General features: G+C 43.1%; 1 protein-coding gene across 9 annotated transcripts in view; it reads right to left on the minus strand.

Moving 5' to 3' along the window:
• Positions 1–8,178: 8,178 nt before the first annotated feature.
• RAB6A (RAB6A, member RAS oncogene family) overlaps positions 8,179–20,943 on the minus strand; it is a 112,449-nt gene continuing 99,684 nt past the window's right edge. For 8 of the 9 annotated variants that reach the window (XM_054523720.2, XM_054523717.1, XM_054523718.1 and 5 more), the window contains 2 exons: positions 11,933–11,999; positions 8,179–10,236 (listed from right to left, as the gene is read on the minus strand). In XM_054523720.2, coding sequence (XP_054379695.1) covers positions 10,172–10,236; positions 11,933–11,999 — 132 coding nt within the window. In that variant the 3' untranslated portion in view covers positions 8,179–10,171. 9 annotated transcript variants of the gene reach the window in all.

The following is a 20,943-nucleotide window of genomic DNA, read 5'->3' on the forward strand; positions in this document are numbered from 1 at the left end:
AATGTGTACTTACCTTCACCAAAAAGTAAGTAGAAAAGTGTTTATAACAGCAATGGAAAAAACTTAAATTCTACAGGATAAACCTACTGGTAATATTCATAAAATGGAATAATAGTCAACAGAATTAATTATTCACAAGTATACACAAAATTACGAATGTAATAAAAAATACACCAAAAAAGCAGAGAGGACAGGGAGTGGGGGTGGGACAATAGAATGATACTCTGGTAAATTTCATTTCACAAAATACCTTATGTGAAGTAGTACAATATTAAGTATATGCTGATAAGTCAAAGATGCACATTGGAGTCCCTAGATCAACTGGAAGCCAGGTTTCTCAGTGGTGAAGTAGAAATTTACAGATAAGCAAAGGGAGGAAGCTAGAATGATTCATGTGGTAATGGATTAGAGTTGGAGACATCAGTATGAACTCATGTCTAGCTTGATATAGAGACGGGATTATATACAGAAATATTTACAGATATGTGTATATACATGTCAGTACATACATATATTTCCTTCATCTGCCAGCTGAGAGAGCCTCAAAGAAATGAATACACCTAGGCTGGGCACAGTGGCTCACGCCTGTTATCCCAGCCCATTGGGAGGCCAGGTGGGTGGATAACCTGAGGTCAGGAGTTCAAGACCAGCCTGGCCAACATGGCGAAACTCCATCTCTACTAAAAATACAAAAATTAGCTGGGCGTGGTGGCATGCACCTGTAATACCATCTACTGGGGAGGCTGAGGCAGGAGAATAATTTGAACCTAAGAGGCAGAGGCAGAGGTTGCAGTGAGCCGTGATCGTGCCACTGCACTCCAGCTTGGTTGACAGAGCGAGACTCTGTCTCAAAAAAAAAAAAAAAAAAAAAAAAAATAGCCAGGTGTGGTGGTGGCACGCACCTATAATCCTAGCTACTTGGGAGGCTGAGGCAGGAGAATCACTTGAACCTGGGAGGCAGGGTCTACAGTGAGCCCAGCCTGGGCAACAGAGTGAGACTCTGTGTCAAAAAAAAAAAAAAAAAAAAAAAGAAAAGAAAAGAAAGAAATGAACACACCTAGCCCCATATCTTTTGTGTTTGTTTGTTTTTTGAGACGGAGTCTCGCTCTGTCACCCAGGCTGGAGTGCAGTGATCTCAGCTCACTGCAATCTCCGCCTCCTGGGTTCAAGCAATTCTCCTGCCTCAGCCTCCTGAGTAGCTGGGACTACAGGCACGCACCACCATGCCCAGCTAATTTTTGTATTTTTAGTAGCGACGGGGTTTCACCATGTTGGCCAGGATGGTCTCGATCTCTTGACCTCGTGATCCGCCCGCTTCAGCCTCCCAAAGTGCTGGGATTACAGACGTGAGCCACCACACCTGGCCCCACATCTTCATGTCTAATACCAGTTCTCCAGTCAAAGAAATCAAGGGATCCTTGGAGAAATGGCTGATTACAGGACTGGATAAAGTAGTATCCATGATGAGCCTGGAGCATCATGTACTGCCATAAAGAAGTACTCAAAAGACCAAAACAAGTGCACATCGATGGGGGTACATCGAAGGGGCAAAAGAACTGAAAGAGCTGGAACAATCTGGGCAACCAAATAAAGTAGTATTAGATTATAACCCAACGTATAAAATAAGTATCCATGAGTCCATACTGATATAAATTATTGAACATTTAAATAAATAAATGAGGGAGAAGAGACAAATCTCCCTTGGAGAATTCCAAACAATTTACATAGATATTCCCCCCTAAAGAAGAACAAATCCCAACTCCTTAAGTATGGGCTGCACATAGAGATATCCTTCAAAGAACAGAGATGGAGGCCGGGTGCAGTGGCTCACGCCTGTAATCCCAACATTTTGGGAGGCCGAGGCGGGTGGATCACGAGGTCAGGAGATCGAGAACGTCCTGGCTAACATGGTGAAACCCCATCTCTACTAAAAATACAAAAAATTAGCCAGGCGTGGTTGCAGGTGCCTGTAGTCCCAGCTACTCGGGAGGCTGAGGCAGGAGAATGGCCTGAACCCAGGAGGCGGAGCTTGCAGTGAGCCGAGATTGCGCCACTGCACTCCAGCCTGGGCAACAGAGCGAGACTCCGTCTCAAGAAAAAAAAAAAAATAGAGATGGAAATGCAGTAGGTGAGAAGAGTGACTTTTTTTTTTTTTTGGAGATGGAGTCTCACTCTGTCGCCCAGGCTGGAGTGCAGTGGTGTGATCCTGGCTCACTGCAACCTCCGACTCCCTGGTTCAAGCAATTCTCCTGCCTCAGCCTCCGGAGTAGCTGGGATTACAGGCACGTGCCACCACATCCACCCAATTTTTGTATTTTTAGGAGAGAAGGGGTTTCACCATGTTGGCCAGGATGGTCTCAATTTCCTGACCTTGTGATCTGCCCGCCTCGGCCTCCCAAAGTGCTGTGATTACAGGCCTGAGCCACCGTGCCTGGCCTATATATTCACCTTTTAATGGGCATTTGGGTTGTTTCTAGTTCTTGGCGATACTAGCTACTATGAATTTTGTGTACAAGTTTTTTTGTTTTTGTTTTGAGACAGGCTGGAATGCAGAGGCAAAAATCACAGCTCACTGCAGCCTCGACCTCCGAGGCTCAAGCAATCCTCCCACCTCAGCCTCTCAAGTAGCTGGGATCACAGGCATGTGCCACCACACCTGGCTAATATTTTTATTTTTGTAGAGATGGGGTCTCTCTATGTTGCCCAGGCTGGTTTCAAATTCCTGGGCTCAAGTGATCCTCCCGCCTCAGTCTCCCAGAGTACTGGGATTACGAGCATGAGCCACCACGCTCAGCCTGTGTACAAGTCTTTGTATGGACACATGCTTTCATGTCTTGTGGGTAAATATTGAGGAATGGAATAAATGGGTTATATGACAAACATATATTTAACTTTAAATGATGCCAAGCAACTTCTTTTTTTTTTTTTTTTTTTGAGACACGGTCTTGCTCTTTCACCCAGGCTGGAGTGCAGTGGCCTGATCTCAGCTCACTGAAACCGCCTCTCAGGTTCAAGCGATTCTCCTGACTCAGCCTCCTGAGTAGCTGGGACTACAGGCGTTCGCCACCACGCCTGGCTAATTTTTGTATTTTTAGTAGAGACGGGCCACCACGTTGGCCAGGCTGGTCTCAAACTCCTGACCTCAAAATGATTGAGCTCCACTGTACTCCAGCCTGGGCAACAGAGCGAGACTCTGTCTTAAAAAAAAAAGAAATCATCCCTCAAAGTCTTAACCCTTCTAGCATCAACTCAATCAAAAGTCCAAAGTCCATAGTCTCATCTGAGACTCAAGGCAAGTTCCTTCCTCGTATGATTTTCTGTAAGATCAAAAACAAGTTACCGGCTCACACTTGTAATCCTAGCACTTTGGGAGGTTAAAGCAGGTGTACTGCTTGAGCCCAGGAGTCCAAGACCAGCCTGAGCAACATAGTGAGACCCCATCTCTACCCAAAATACAAAAATTAGCCACGCATGGTGGCACATGCCTGTGGTCCCAGCTACTTGGGAGGCTGAGGTGGTAAGATTGCTTGAGCCTGGGAGGGAGAGGTTGCAGTGAGCTATCATGCCACTGCACTCCACCCTGGGTGACAGAGCAAGATCCTGTCTAAACAACCACCACCACCACCAACCACCAACCACCCCCCGACCAAAAACACAAGTTATTTACTTTGAGGATACAAGGGTGGTATAGGCATTGAGTAAACATTCCCATTCCAAAAGGGAGAAATCAGCCAAAAGAACAAGGCAATAGGCCCGAAGCAAGCCTGAAACCCAGAAGGACAGACATTAAACCTTAAAGCTCCAAAATAATCTCCTTTGACTCCATATCCCACATCCAGGGCACATTGATGCAAGGGTTGGCCTCCCAAGTCCTCAGGGAGCTCCACCTCTGTGGCTGCTGTCATAGGTTGGAGTTGAGTGTCTGCGGCTTTTCTAAACTCCGGGTGCAAGCTGCTGGTGGCTCTAGCATTCTGCAGTCTGGAGGGCAGTGGCCCCTCTTCCCACAGTTCCACTTGGCATTGCCCTGGTAGTGACTCTTTGTGGGGGCTCCCATACCACATTTCCCCTCTGCACTGCCCTAGTAAAGGCTCCTGCGGGGGCTCTGCCCTGTGGCAGTCTTCTGCCTGGGCACCTAGGCTTTCTCATACATCCTCTGAAATCTGTCAGTGGAAGCTGCCAAGTCTCCTTCACTCTTGCATTCTTCACAGCTGCAGGCTTAACATCACGTGAAAGCCACAAAGGCTTATGGCTTGCGCCCGCTGGAACAGCAGCTCAAGCTATATCTGGGGCCCTTTGAGCAGTGTCCTGAGGCTGTGGAGGCCCTGGGCTTGGGCCCTGAAACCATTCTTTCCTCCTAGGCCTCTGATGGGAGGGACTGGCCCAAAGACTTCTGAAATGGCTTTGAGGCCTTTTCCCACTGTCTTGACTATTAGCACTTGGCTCCCTTTTAGTTATACAAATTTCCCTAGCAAGCTGTTGCTTGTATTCCTCTCCTGAAAATGCTTTTTCCTTCTCTACCACAAGGCTAGGATATACATTTTCCAAATTTTAATGCTCCTCTTCCCATTTAAATATGTCTTCTAACTTTAGATATTCCTTTGCTCCCGTATCTGATTGTAGGCTGTGAGAGGCAGGCATGGCACACCTTGAATGCTTTGCTGCTTAGAAATTTCTTCAGCTAGACACCCTAGCTGAAGGTCATCACTGTTTTCTTATTTTTTTGAGATGGAGTCTCACTCTGTCATCCAGGCTGGGGTGCAGTGGCACAATCTCGGCTCACTGCAACCTCTGCCTCCTGGGTTCAAGCGATTCTCCTGCCTCAGCCTCCCCAATGAGAGTAGCTGGGATTACAGGCGTGCGCCACCACACCCAGTTAATTTTTGTAGTTTTAGTAGAGATGGGGTTTCACCACGTTTGCCAGGCTGGTCTTGAACTCCTGACCTCAAGTGACCCACCTGCCTTGGCCTCCCAAAGTGCTGGGATTACAGGTGTCAGCCACCATGCCTGGCCAGAAGGTCATCACTCTTAAGTTCAACCCTCCACAAAGCCCTAGGACATGAACACAATGCAGCCATGTTCTTTGCTAAGGTGTAACAAGGGTGATCTTCACTCCAGTTCTCAATAAATTCCTCATTTCCATTTGAGACCTCATCAGCCTGGTCTTCACTGTCTACATTTCTATTAGCATTTTGGTCATAACCATTTAACCAGTCTCTAAGAAATTTCAAAATTTCCCTCATCTTCCATCTTCTTGTGAGCCCTCCAAAATCTTTCCCAACCTCTGCCCATTACCCAGTTAAAAAGTCTCTTCCACATCTTCAGGTACATTTATAGCAATGCCCCACTTTTCAGTACCAATTTTCTGTTAGTACATTTTGCATTGCTATAAAAGAATATCCAAGGCTGGGTAATTTATAAAGAAGAGGTTTAAGCTGGGTGTGGTAGCTTACGTCTGTAATCCCAGCACTTTCGGAGGCTGAGGCAGGAGATCATTTGAGGTTAGGAGTTTGAGACCAGCCTGGCAAACATGGTGAAATGCTGTCTCTACTAAAAATACAAAAACTAGCTGGACGTTGCGGTGTGCGCCGGTAATCTCAGAGACTCGGGAGGCTGAGGCAGGAGAATCGCTTGAACCTGGAAGGCAGAGGCTGCAGTGAGCCGAAATCACACCACTGCACTCTAGCCTGGATGACACGGCGAGACACCATCTCAAAAAAAAAAAAAAAAAAAAGAGAAAAAAAGGCCGGGCACGGTGGCTCACGCCTGTAATCCCAGCACTTTGGGAGGCCAAGGCAGGCAGATCACGAGGTCAGGAGATCGAGACCATCCTGGCTAACACGGTGAAACCCCGTCTGTACTAAAAATACAAAAAAATTACTCAGGCATGGTGGCGGGCGCCTGTAGTCGCAGCTACTTGGGAGGCTGAGGCAGGAGAATGGCATGAACCCGGGAGGTGGAACTTGCAGTGAGCTGAGATCGCGCCACTGCACTCCAGCCTGGGCGACAGAGCAAGACTCCGTCTCAAAAAAAAAAAAAAAAAAAAAAAAGAGAAAAGAAAAGAAAAAAGGTTTAATTGGCTCACAGTTCTGTGGGCTGTACAAGAAGTACGGTGCCAGCATTTGCTTCTGGTGAGACTTCAAAAAGTTTACAATTATGGCTTACAATCATGGCAGAAGACAAAGAGGGAGCTTTGCCCTGCTTTTTGTCACATGGCAAGAGGAACAAGAAAGCTATTTCTGTTTTCCTTTTTTTTGAGACGGAGTCTCGCACTGTTGCCAGGCTGGAATGCAGTGGCGAAATCTCAGCTCACTGCAACTTCCGCCTCCCGGGATCAAGTGATTCTCCTGCCTCAGCCTCCCAAATAGCTGGGATTACAGGCACGCGCCACCACGTCTGGCTAATTTTTCGTATTTTTAGTAGAGACGGGGTTTCACCGTGTTAACCAGGATGTTCTCGATCTCCTGACCTCGTGATCTGCCTGCCTCAGCTTACCAAAGTGCTGGGATCATAGGCGCCTGGTCAGCTGTTTCTGTTTTCTAATGAATGAGTTCCTCAATTTAATGTTCCAGCTTACCAACTCCATTCTAACTAACACAATCCATTCTACCATTTATCCCACCTATGTGTTCCTTATCTTTCCTTTAAGAAACAGGGTCTTGCCTTGTTGCTCAGGCTGGAGGGCAGTGGTGCGATTAGAACTCACTGCAGCCTTGAACTCCTGGGTTCAAGCGATCCTCTCACCTCAGTCTTTGAGTAGCTGGGACTGCAGGTATGTACTACCATGCCTGCCTAATTTTTAAATTTTTTTGTAGAGATGAGGTCTCACCATATTGCCCAAGCTGGTCTTTAACTCCTAGGCTCAAGCTGTCCTCCCACCTTGGCCTCCCAAAGTGCTAGGATTACAGGCATGAAACACTGCACCTGGCTGTGTTCCTCATTTCAACAATTACAAACTTTTCACACTTAATTTATGATTCCAAATTCTTGTTTCATATCTTATCTCCTTAATATTTATCATGTCATCCTTAAATTATTCGTTGTCTTTCCCAAAGTATTTCTGCTTTAGATATTTACTTTTACTTTTGAGGCAGTTTTTAGGTATTCAACTATATTGCTGTGTGAGTTCAAATTCCCCTCAGGGTATAGGCTACTAGTCTGGAAGGCACAAGGGACAAGACTGTCAAGGAGAGGAGGGGACAAACTTTGGGGCAAAGAGTTCTAGGAACTATAAGCCCACATGTAATCACTCCCATTCAGTATCAGTATCATCCCCCCAAGCCACGACTTATTTCACGGACTTGCCTTTATTTCCATCAGCTTATTAGGGCTTTTGTACTGCCCTAATATTACCCTTGCAGACACCTGCACTAGTATTCTGGCCTGTGGCCTTCATTTTACTGTAAGGGGTTCAGCTATGGTTGTCCCAAGGCAGGGGTTGCCCTTTTCTCTGTAAAGGGCCAGATAATAAACAGTTTTTTGGCTTTTAGGGCCATAAGGTCTGTGGAAGCTATTAAGCTCTGCCATTATCGTGGAAAAATATGGCTGAGCTCCAATAAAACTTAATTTTTAAAACTGGTTCCAGGCTGCATTTGGTGGGAGGGCCACAGTTTGCTGGCTCCTGTCCCAAGGCAAAGGTATAGTTAGGAGTGAGGAGGCAAAAGCAGAACTTAAGATGCTTTTCTTAATATGTCCTATTACTGCCTCCACCAGGGGATATATCTTTCAAGTTACAGCCCCTCTCCCCAACCCCCCAACAATACCCCCATCAAAAAAAGAGTCTTTGACTCCCTAGGAGTTCTTCACATTTGTTGTTGTTATTTTTCTGGATTCTGTCCATGTCTGCTTTATAGGTCTTCCCAGAGAGGGTGAAGCAAATGCTAATTCACCATCTTGGCAGGAATGGGAAACCAAGTCAATAATTGTTTTCTTTCGTGTTTTATTTATATATTTTTGGCAGCAAAATTGTGTTTATTAAAAAAAAAAAATCTGGACTATGAACACACTTCACTGCTTTGAAGAACTCCAAGCCAAATAAAAAGACCAACCAAAATTAAAAGCAGTATAACTGGTCACTTTCTTAAAAATACATAAAAAGAATCAAATGCAACCGTGCAGGAAGACAATCACACCCATGTCAGAAGTCACGACTTCTTCCAAATAAAGAATATGACCCACCTGCCATATTGAATCAATATTTATTTCAGGACATGCCATGTCAAAATAAAACAAAGAGTCAACCCTTGCCTTTAACAATTATATTGTATTATAAAAGCACTTTACAACTCCATCCCATCTTTAAGTATAAGTTACTGGTATGTGGGCTAATGATTATCTGTAAGCATTTCTCTATTCAGATCCATAATCCAAGTGCTCTCTGAATATTACAAGGTGACAATAAGTGGGAAGTGGAGGAGGAAGAGGAAAGAGAGGGGATTAAGGTTCTCCCAGTTTAAGGTTTTGTTGCAATGAGGGGATGAGGAAGTATGAAGATATTTTTGTTGTCTTTTCATCTTTATACTGTGTTAATAATGCTTACAACATAAATTCAGCAGGCTTTTCCTGAGCTGTAACTCAGAAGTTTTCATCCTGCAAACAATGTATTTACAAATGTGTTTATTAGCTTACACAGCAATCTCACAATAACTAGTAAAGATTAAAAGGGCACACTCCTAGTATATTTGTTTGCAGTGTTTTAAGGGAAATACATATTGCCATGGTGAAGCTCTAAATAGATTCGACGAAATATCTGAAAATAGAAAGTTGTTAAAAAAAAAAAAGGCAAAGAAATAAATATCACCAAAGAAAAAAGATTAATTGTAGCTTAAATATAAAACTAAATCACTAGTTAAACTATACAGATCTAATACAAACCAAAACCAGCCTGAAAGACCCAACCTTAAAAAATGCTAAAAAATAAGGCATAAATCTGCATAATATTGAGTTTTATTTCCATTATCTCCTTTCCCTCTACTATGTATGCTTTACCTGATCTGCCTCTAGGGGCTTACAAGAAAACGGTTTCCGGTTTCCGTCTTCAACTTGACCTCAAATGTCCTGAGCAAAGTTTTTGCTATTCTGCGGAGGGTTCCTTTGTTGGTAAGCTTTAGACATCATTATTTCTACTAATTCAGTAGTTTTGATCGTAGTGCCAAATTTAAATTCTTCCACTGGTTCTTCTGGAAGGAATTAAACTTTTACAGTTCTTTGCCTGCATAGTATTTTTTAAAAAAGAAAACCCAAGCAAAATCTATTGCTTAAAGAGGTTTCTTATTTTTTAAACAAACAGAATAACTCTTGACAATTTTAAAACCTTGGGAGAAATAGTTCATTAGAACTTCATTTTCTTACCATGAAGAATTAAATACTAAACACCTGTTCTGAAGCACTTGGTTAATTTTCTCTCCTAGAGTCTAATAAAGCACATGTGAAAGAGCCATTTGTTTTAGTCGGAAATACATTTTATGTTATTCTACTTATAAGTACTCAGTATGTTCTTTAGGACTCATTTTGAAGATGCACCAGGAGCCTTTTCTCATTCAAGCACTGCCTACCATGATGGCTGAATTTTTACCTCAAAGAAGACAGTAATTTAGATCAGTGCTCAAGAATAATTTTGGACATCTTGGTCCGTAGCCTACAGCAAGTGGTATCTGTAAAATTAAAGGATAATTCCAATGGGCTTGGTCAAACTGGTGCTTTGCCATCTCTTGTTTGTTTTGAGGAAGTGGGGGGAGGCTAGGTAAGAATAGGGAAATAGGGAATGGAGGTAAGGGAGAGGTGAGAAAAGCAAGGAGAGATAAAGTAGGCTGTGAACATACTGCTCGTTAACCAAGCCATACTCATACTGTTGAGATTTCCATCATTTTGAAGTACATTATCATAACATTAAAAAAGAAAAAAATGTTAAGAAAATGTATCTAATTTTTAAAGTTATCACTGGAATATGCTGAAATATTTTGGCTTTTTGTAAAATATAAATAATGAAGACACTGACTTTTGTTGTGCTTGTGAAGCTAATAGATCATCTCCACGAGACAGGCAGCAATGATGAATTGCAATACGTTATTACTGAAGGGAAAAGGTTCAAGCCAATATTCACACTGCAGTCAATGAAAGAGTAAGGGGGCCAAAGCAGTGAGCTTCTGAAGAAGGTTGAAGATGACATGGGAGATTAGCAGGAACAGCCTCCTTCACTGACTGGTTGCTCCTGAGGCTTTTCCAGTTTTATGTCAATCACTGAAACAAAAGTTAAGAAGCCATAAATGGGAAAGTACAATTTCAATTCTTCCCAACACCAGCATTTCTGGGATGGCCCTTATATTCCTATTTGTCTTCAGAGCCTACACAGTCACTATTTTCTACATAGCCGCCTCACCATATAAGGTGCTCAAATGGAATAAACTTGCTTATATCTACTATATGCAACAAGGGTCAGAATGAGGTACAAGCTCTATTTATGGGTATCTATCCTAAGGAACTTATTCTACAGCGGCAAGAAGTGATATGAAGATGATGTTCCTCATAGAATCATCTATAATATAAATCTGAAAACAGCCTACAAGATAGTTCCAACAGCAGAGGAAACATTTAATAAATAATGGGACTTCAGGCCAGGTGCCATGGCTCATGCCTGTAATCCCAACACTTTGGGAGGTTGAGGCAGGCAGATCACCTGAGGTCAGGAATTCAAGACCAGCCTGACCAACATGGCGAAACCCCATCTCTACTAAAAATATAAAAATTAGCTGGGCATGGTGGCTCGTGCCTGTAGTCCCAGCTACTTGGGAGGCTGAGGCAGGAGAATCACTTGAATTCAGGAGGCAGAGGTTGTGGTGAGCCGAGATTGCGCTGCTGCACTCCAGCCTCGGCAACAGAATGAGACTCCAGCTCAAAAAAAAAAAAGGCGGCAGGTGCGGGGACATACTTCAACTCAATAGAACATTTTTTGTTGTTGTTGCTTTTTTTTTTGAAACATATTATGTTTTATGTTGTTGTTGTGTTTTTTTTGGGCGGGGGGGGAATGGAGTTTTGATCCTGTTGCCCAGGCTGGAGTGTAATGGCGCGATCTTGGCTCACTGCAACCTCTGCCTCCTGGGTTCAAGCGACTCTCCTGCCTCAACCTCCTGAGTAGCTGGGATTACAGGCGTGCACTACCACGCCCAGCTAATTTTTTTATTTTTAGTAGAGACGGGGTTTCTCCATGTTGGTCAGGCTGGTCTCGAACTCCCGACCTCAGGTGATCCACCTGCCTTGGCCTCCCAAAGTGCTGGGATTACAGGCATAAGCCACCGCACCCAGCCTGTTTTATGTTTTTTATGAAAACATATAACATTTACAAGTGGGAAGAGCTGACTACAAAGTGCTACAAACTATATGGCTTAATAAAAATGCCTGCATATGGAAAAACACTAGAAGGTGAATATGAAACGCTGAAAACATCAAATTAAAAATCCTTAGAATTAACTAATATTAGATATTCCAATCCTTGGAAATGAACTAATATTATGTCCTGTTTCTGAAAGCAGAGGCTACAATAAAGCTCCACTCTATTTCTTGCCTGTGTCAAGTAGAAAGCTCAAGTGTTAGAAAAACAAAGAAATGAAAATTTGATATTCTATGAGGAAAAAGCCTAGAGTCAATGGGACTCAAAATGAAGAGGCAAGGACACAGGGATTCTGAGAGTTTCCTGCTCATTTAAAAGCAAGCAAACAAACACAAACCCTCTCACTGATTAACAACGAGAAGCAGGCTACAAAGGGTGCACTTGGATAACCAGACATCATTTGCTATAGAAAACAAATGAATTTCTATGCCCCTAAGTCATCAGTTCCTGGTTGTAAAAGGCAATGGCACAATATTCTTTAGCCATGCAAGCAGGGCTCTAAAGACTAGTGTTAATAATGAAAAATTTCCGATGAAATAAAAAGGATACTGTCTTCTCTGCTTCTGTCCTGTGTGCTTTCCATTCCCGGCAAAGCTGCTGCTACACGTCGAAAGAGCTGTGGGAAAGAGAGAAAAGTGATAATTGAGAGGGAACATTTAGCAAAGGGTACTGAGGTTTATGATCACTGTACAGTGAGCTGTCTAATGCTGGGCGCAGTGGCTCACACCTGTAATCCCAGCACTTTGGGATCCACCTGAGGTGGGCAGTTCACTTGAGATCAGGAGTTTGAGACCAGCTTGGGCAACATGGTGAAACACTGTCTCTACAAAAAAACACAAAAATTAGCCAGGCGTGGTGGCACACGCCTGTAGTCCTAGGTACTGGAGAGGCTGAACCTGGAGGACTGCTTCAGCCCAGAAGTGGAGGCTGCAGTGAGCCGAGATCACGTCACTGCACTCCAGCCCGGGCAACAGCGCAAGACTCTGCCTTTAAATAAATAAATAAATAATAAAATAAAATGTCTATTCATTCTATAAACGAGTATTATATAAAAAGCAATATACCAAATACAAAGAGGTATAAAAACATGATTCCTGTTTTTTTAACTGGTGAGATAAGACACGAACAAATAGCTATGAAATAAGCAGCAAAAATGTCATTTGAATAATAAAGTATTACAGAAACGCAGAAAAAGGACAGATCATTCATTTAACAAAACTGTATAGTAGCATTCCTATCTTTCATATAAAGAGTGAGGTTCAGGGCTGGGCGCAGGGGCTCACACCTGTAATCCCAGCACTTTGGGAGGCCAAGGGGTGTGGATCACGAGCTCAGGAGTTCAAGACCAGCCTGGACATGGTGAAACCCTGTCTCTACTGAAAATACAAAAATGAGCTGGGTGTGGTGGCACATGCCTGTAATCCCAGCTACTCAGGAGACTGAGGCAGGAGAATCACTTGAACCTGGGAGGCGGAGGTTGCAGTGAGCCAAGATCACGCCACTGCATTCCAGCCTGGGCGACAGAGCAAGACTTCGTCTCGGCGGGGATGTGGGGGGGAGAGAATTAGGTTCTGAAGTCAGTGTATAATATATTGTGAAAGTCAGTCGAGTCAAAATTATCCTTCATCATTCATTAGAAAAGCACTATGTTAGAGATTAATACACCACCCCTCAAGTCCAACACAGCTGGCTTTTCTTCCATCATTGGAATGAGTGCCAGTGGGAGTGGCTGGCTTGTGTTTGAGGTATGAAGCTATGAAAAGTATCTTCAACAGGAGAAACGCACTCAAGCCTGGTGAGGTGTTTACTTTTGAGAGGCATATGAGAACAGATACCGGAACAAGTTTATACTTCTTATATTGTCCCAATCTTAGGCATACACCCACTGGGTACAACAGCCAGTGACACTGCCTGATTATTTCAATTATTTTTTAATTAAGCACACAGTGTAAACCCATAAATTAAATGCATATGTGCTGTAACTCCTTTGTACCAAGTACTTGCTTACTTGAGGCAGTGTATCAGGCGGCCTCATTCTGTGTCTTTGAGACACAGAAATGAACAAGAAAAAACAGTTTTTTAATTCAAGGAGCTCAAAATCTGGTAAAGGAGATACTCAAACAATTCTTTATATTACAATGTGATGCTACAAACAAAGTAAGTGTAAAATGCTCTGAGAATACAGATGTAACAAGGTCCAACTCAGGAGGCTGAAAAAAATCTTTTAGGAGGTAACATCTGAGTTGAGATTTAAAGGCAGTCTTAAAACCTCACTTGGCTGAAATACATGCATAAAATGCTCAGGGTTTAAGTGCTCTATAAGTATTACTGAATTAAATGAAGAAAGAACAGAATGCCTAGAAGGACACAGATAAGAGACTGGAACTATAACTAATATGTTTAAAAATGTATCAGGCCAGGTGTGGTGGCTTGCGCCTGTAATCCCAGCACTTTGGGAGGCCAAGGAAGGCGGATTACGAGGTCGAGTTCGAGACCAGCCTGGCCAACATGGTGAAACCCTGTCTCTACTAAGAATACAAAAATCAGCCAGGCATGGTAGCGCGTGCCTGTAATCCCAGCTACTCGGGAGGCTGAGGCAGAAGAATCGCTTGAACCCAGGAGCCGGAGGTTGCAGTGGGCCGAGATCTTGCCACTACACTGCAGCCTGGGAGACAGAGCAAGACTGTCTGGAAAAACAACAACAACAACAACAAATGTATAAAGGAGCAAATCGTTAAATTTTGATCTGGTAGACAAAAGCCTGATAGGGTAGGTGCAGGGATATGAAGATTGGGAAAACTCTAATTGTCTTGTTTCTACAAGGTTCAGTAGCTTTTTTAGAGATGTACCAAAATTAGGCTTTACCGCAATATTCAATCCACATCAGCTATAAGACTTTGAATTGCAGAACGCTTACCTTAACATCATTTCTGGTACACCATCAAAGATCATGTAGATATATAAATTACCATCATGTCAAATCAATATAATATTAATTATATACGGTGAGTCTGTCTGGATTAATATGTGAATATTAGGTTTGAAGCATAGATAAATATTCTAGCTGAGTGTGGCGACACGAGCTTGTAATCCCAGCTACTTGGGAGGCTGGGGTGGGAAAATCAAGCAATTGAGCTCAGAAGTTTGAGACCACTGGCAACACAGAGAGACCTTGTTTTAAAAAACAAACAAAAAACATTCTAAATGTAAGAGTGAATGCTGCAACAATTAATGACTGTGAAAGCTGTTAATTTTATGAACAAAAAAATAAGTTGGCCGGGCACGGTGGCTCACGCCTGTAATCCCAGTACTTTGGGAGGCCGAGGCGGGCGGATCACGAGGTCAGGAGATCGAGACCATCTTGGCTAACACAGTGAAACCCCCTTTCCACTAAAAAAACACACAAAAATTAGCTGGGCATGGTGGCGGGCGCCTGTAGTCCCAGCTACTCAGGAGGCTAAGGCAGGAGAACGGCGTGAACCCAGGAGGCCGAGCTTGCAGTGAGCTGAGGTCACACCACTGCACTCCAGCCTGGGCAACAGAGCCAGACTCCATCTCAAAAAAAAAAAAAAGTAAAAAATGATAGAAGTTAAATGAATAGAGAAATACAGTGTTATTAGTCAGACAACTTTTTAACTTTCAGATAACCCTTTACTTTCAGATAAAGAGTATATACCTTATTTATTTATTTATTTATTTATTTATTTATTTATTTATTTTTGAGAGAGTCTCACTTTGTCGCCCAGGCTGGAGTGCAGTGGTGCCAACTTGGCTCACTGCAACCTCCATCTCCCGGGTTCAAGTGATTCTCCTGCCTCAGCCTCCCAAATAGCTGGGACTACAGGCACGTGCCACCAGGCCTGGCTAATTTTTTGTATTTTTAGTAGAGACGGGGTTTCATCATGTTGGCTAGGCTGGTCTCAAACTCCTGACCTCAAGTGATCTGCCCGCCTCAGCCCCCAAAAGTGCTGGGATTACAGGCATAAGCCACTATGCCCGGCCCTATACCCTTTTTAAATTAAAAAAAAAAAAAAAAAAATCTTGGCCAGGTGCAGTGCCTCACGCCAGTAATCCCAGCACTTTGGGAGGCCAAGGCAGGTGGATCGCAAGGTCAGGAGATCAAGACCATCCTGGTTAACACAGTGAAACCCCATCTCTACTAAAAATACACAAAATTAGCTGGGCATGATGGCACACGCCTGCAGTCCCAGCAACTAGGGAAGCTGAGGCAGGAGAACTGCTTGAACCCGGGAGGTGGAGGATGCAGTGAGCCAAGATGGTGCCACTGCACTCCAGCCTGGGCAACAGAGTGAGACTCCATCTCAAAAAAAAAAAAAAAAAATCTTTATTTGAGAAGGGTCTTGCTCTGTCACCCAGGCTGGAGTACAGTGGCATGATCATAGCTCACTGCAGCCTTGACCTCCTAGGCTCAAGTGATCCTCCCACCTTGGCATCCCAAAGTGTTGGGATTACAGATATGAACTATTATACCCCGTTTAAACCAGCAAGGGTTTCTAAAAGTTTAATATAAGGTTAAGCAATCCTGATCTTTTGTATGAGCATTAAACAATGAATTAAAAGCAGAATACAAACTTTGTCAGCTCAAAATTTCATGCATCAGGAAAAACTCCAATGTCCATTAATAAACCACCTTTCATCAAGACATAAAGAATACAGGGTATGAAGGAAAACATATTTTATAGAAATTGAGTCAAAAAAGTGTTCTCCCACCAATATCAGCTGAAAACTTGAAAATAACCATCTATTTATTATCACAAATAGGCAGTAAGTATAGTGACTACAGAAACAATCTAGTACCTGACACTGTGACACTCTATCAAACTTTAACAGCATTTTGGGGATACATTTTTTATTTTTGTATACAGAAATTCACTGTATAATAGCGACATAGACCCATCTTTTTTTTGGAGATATGGTCTTGCTCTGTCACCCAAGCTGGAGTGCAGTGGCACAATCATGGCTTCCTGAGGTCTCGACCTCATGGGCTCAAGTAATCCTCCCACCTCAGCCTCTCAAGTAGCTGGGACTACAGAGGCATGCCACCACACCTGGCTAATTTTTGTATTTTTTTGTAGAGAAGAGGTTTTGCCATGTTACCCAGGGTGGTCTCCAACTCCTGAGCTCAAGTGATCCGCCTACCTCGGCCTCCCAAAGTGCTGGGATTACAGACATGCACCACCACACCTGGTGGCGCTATGTTTTTTTGTTTTTTGTTTTTTTAAAAGGAGTCACTGTCACCTAGGCTGGAGTGCAGTGGCACAATCTCAGCTCACCACAACCTCTGCCTCCTGGGTTCAAGTGATTCTCCTGCCTCATCCTTCCAAGTAGCTGGTACCACAGGTGTGCACAACCACACCGGGCTAATTCTTGTATTTTTAGTAGAGATGGGGTTTCACCATGTTGGCCAGGCTAGTCTTAAACTCCTGACCTCAGGTGATCCACCCACCTCAGCCTCCCAAAGTGCTGAGATTAAAGGCATGTGCCACTGCGACTGGCCTGAAATGCCAATTTTGAAAGAAGTTCTACTATGGGTAAAATACTATGAAACAGCATTGCATGCTACAGAGAAATCATTTGTGGTAGAAAGAATCGATCAATGCAGAAAACTACATTGTATTAATAGTATTATTTTAAGAAATTGCCACAGCCACTCCAGCCTTCAGCAACTACTACCCTGACCGGTCAGCAGGCATCAACATCAAGGCAAGACCTTCCAACAGCAAAAACATTATGATTTGCAGAAGGCTACGATCAGATGATCATTAGCATTTTTCAGCAATAAAGTATTTTTTAATTAAGATACGTACATTGTTGTTGTTGTTGTTGGTTTTTTTTTGAGACAGAGTTTTGCTATCTGTCCCCCAGGCTGGAGTGCAGTGGTACTATCTCGGCTTACTGCAACCTCTGCCTCCCGGGTTCAAGCGATTCTCCTGCCTCAGCCTCCTGAGTAGATGAGATTACAGGCATCGGCCACCACATCTGGCTAAATTTTGTATTTTTAGTAGAGACAGGGGTTCGTTGTACTGGCCAGGCTGGTCTCGAACTCCTGACCTCAAGTGATCCACGCACCTTGGCCTCCCAAAGTGCTGTGATTACAGGCATGAGCCACCACGTGTGGCCAGATATGTACATTGTTTTTACAGACATAATGCTATTAATAGAGTACAGTACAGTATAAACATAACTCACACACATTGGAAGCCAGAAAATTCATGTGACTCATTTTATTGATATATTCACTTTATTGTAGTGATCTAGAGCCAGACTGCAGTATCTCCGAGGTATACCTGTATGCAGTTTTGGCCTCAATGATTTTAACACCTGGCTATCTAGTCAGAATGTATATTCAGCACATTTCTCTTTCAGTAGAGATGAGGACAAAGGAAAAGAAGTGGGAAAGATTTCACAGGGAAGAGTTTCCTGAACACATGTTCACAGATAGAAAAGTACAAGGTATACTTAAGAATACTTATGTAGTCCAGACTGGTTGGAGCACAGAATATGTAAAATAATTACGATAAGGATATATATATATTGGAGGCCAGACTGAGAAAGACCTTCCCTCACATCCTGTGGGTAAAGGAAGCCACTAAAAATAGTAGTTTGCTCCCAGACTTCCATCAATAATTCCATTGTCTTAATATGGCTAAAGAGATATAGAAATCACATAGTGAAATTGAAAGGTATTAAGCAGAATGGCAAAAAGCAAAAAACTAAAAGGTAAAGTGGATAGCAGTACAGTGTAGTAGTTAACAGCCTGGGCTTGGGCCCTAGGTAGGCCACTTAAGTGACAGATCATGTAATCTTCGTTCCTCTGTTCCCTATCTGTAAGATGGGCTTAAAATAATAGTATACTTGCCTGATTAGATTATTGTGTAAGTTAAGGGAAATAATTATGCAAAGTGTTTAGTACTGACCTGCTATATAGAAAGTCTTTTTTTTTGAGACGGAGTCTCTCTCTGTTGCCCAGGCTGGAGTACAGTGGCACGATCTCAGCTCACTGCAACCTCTGCCTCCTGGGTTCAAGCTATTCTCCTGCCTCAGCCTCCCGAGTAGCTGGGACTACAGGTGCCCGCGCCACGCCCGGCAAATTTTTTGCATTTTTAGTAGAGATGGGGTTTCACTGTGTTAGCCAGGATGGTCTCGATCTCCTGACCTCATGATCCGCCTGCCTCAGCCTCCCAAAGTGCTGGGATTACAAGTGTCAGCCACCACGCCTGGACTGAAAGTCTTTTTTTTTTTTAAGTAGCGACCAGGTGCGGTGCCTCACGCCTGTAATCCCAGGACTTTGGGAGGCCAAGACAGGTGGATCATCTGAGGTCAGGAGTTTGAGACCAGCTGGGGCCAACATGGTGAAACCCCGTCTCTATTAAAAATACAAAAAAAATTAGCCAGGTGTGGTGGCAGATGCCTGTAATCCTAGCTACTTGGGAGGGTGAAGCAGGAGAATCGCTTGAACCGGGGAGGTAGAGGTTGCAGTGAGCCGAGATTATGCCACTGCACTCTAGCCCAGGCAACAAGAGTGAAACTCCATCTCAAAAAAAAAAAAAGCAGCTTTATTTCTGCTAGAGACAATAACTCTATCAGAGATAAATGAACTCATGGGCCTGCAGGCTTGGGGAACAGAGAATTTTGCCAAATGTTATACAATTCTGCAGTGAATTCTAGGACTAGAACAAAACACCCACAGGCTCAATTCTGCTTTAAAAAGGAACTATAAAAAACTGGTGGGAAAGATGTGGGGGTTGGGGGAGACCTTTTAAAAATATTACAGCAGAGCTGAAACTTTCTTACTTAGGAATATCTAGAAATTGTCCCCATAATATCACAACTTGCTTCTGACATGAAATATTTATTAAACTGCTTGCCTATTCAAGATTCGTAATCTTTTCGGCTCTTAAGAATACTAAGTTTAGGCTGAGTGCAGTGGCTCACGCCTGTAATCCCAGGACTTTGGGAGGCAAAGGTGGGGGGATCATTTGAGGTCAGGAGTTCGACCAGCTTGGCCAACATGGTGAAACTCCATCTCTACTAAAAATACAAAAATTGGCCGGGTGTGGTGGCAGGCGCCTGTAATCCCAGCTACTAAGGAGGCTGAGGTAGTAAAATCGCTTGAACCCGGGAGGCGGAGGTTGCAGTGAGCCAGAGATCACTCCACTGCACTCCAGCCTAGATGACAGAGTGAGACTCTGTCTCAAAACAAAACAAAACAAAATCCAGGTTTATTATCAGCTAGCTTGAAAACTGAAAATCTTTTCAAGAGGGAGGCATAGGAAAGGTTTGGCTACTTTCTGAGTAGAGCTTGTGAAGATGGAATAAAATTAGGTTTACAAGTTTTCAGACTTTTAAATAATTAAAATAGGTTCTCTTTAGTGAAAAGTACATAACAAAGTATTCCAGGGCAAGTATTGCTATATTCACATATATCTACCTATTTTCATTATATATATACATATACTGCTTCATAACATCTATTTTAACATTCCTTAACATACGGCCCAGCAGTTCTACTTGGGGGTATATATTCAAAAGAATTGAAAGCAGTAAACAGATATTTACACACTAATGTTCACGGCAGCATTATTGACAATAGCCAAAAGGTAGAAACAACCCATCTGCTATATATGTAAATACATATTATATATTATACATAGTATATCCATAAAATGCAGTATTACTCTGCCTTAAAAAGGAAAGAAATTCTGACACCTACTACAATATGGATGAACCTTGAGGACATTATGCAAGTGAAACAAGCCACACACAAAAGAACAAATATTGTACGAGTTGACTTATATGAGGTACCTAGAGTAATCAAATTCACAGACACAAAGTAGAATGGCTGGCTGTCAATGGCTGGGGGAAGGGGGAAACGAGTTATTATTTAATGGGTACAGAATGTCAATTTTACAAGAATGAAAAGGGTTCTGGATGCATAGCAGTGATTTTTGCACAATAGTGTGAATGTACTTAAAAAAAATCCTATTTTGTCTAAGGAAAATGGATACAATCTTAAGATAATGAACACAATCTTAGGCACAAACTCTTGGCCTCAAGCAATCCTCTCATCTCGGCCTCCCAAAATGCTGGGATTTTAGGTGTGAGCCACTGCGCCCAGCCCAAGAGAGGCACTCGCTAAATATTTTCTGGACTAGTCTATTTTTTCTCCATTCCTATTGTCATTATTTATTGTTGAAAAGTACATGGGGCCAGGCACAGTGGCTCATGCCTGTAATCCCAGCACTTTGGGAGGCCGAGGTGGGCGGATCACCCGAGGTTAGGAGTTCCAGGCCAGCCTGGCTAACATGATGAAACCCCGTTTCTATTAAAAATACAAAAAATTAGCCAGGTGTGGTGACCGATGCCTGTAATCCCAGCTACTTGGGAGGATGAGGCAGGAGAATTGCTTGAACCCGGGAGGCGGAGGTTGCAGTGAGCCAAGATTGCACCATTGCACTCCAGCTTGGGCAACAAGAGGGAAACTCCGTCTCAAGAAAAAAAAAGAAGTCACGGATGTTACCTTGTAGACTGTCACTTAA

The sequence above is a fragment of the Pongo abelii genome, chromosome 9, assembly GCF_028885655.2.
Source record: "Pongo abelii isolate AG06213 chromosome 9, NHGRI_mPonAbe1-v2.0_pri, whole genome shotgun sequence".
Lineage (NCBI taxonomy): Eukaryota > Metazoa > Chordata > Mammalia > Primates > Hominidae > Pongo > Pongo abelii.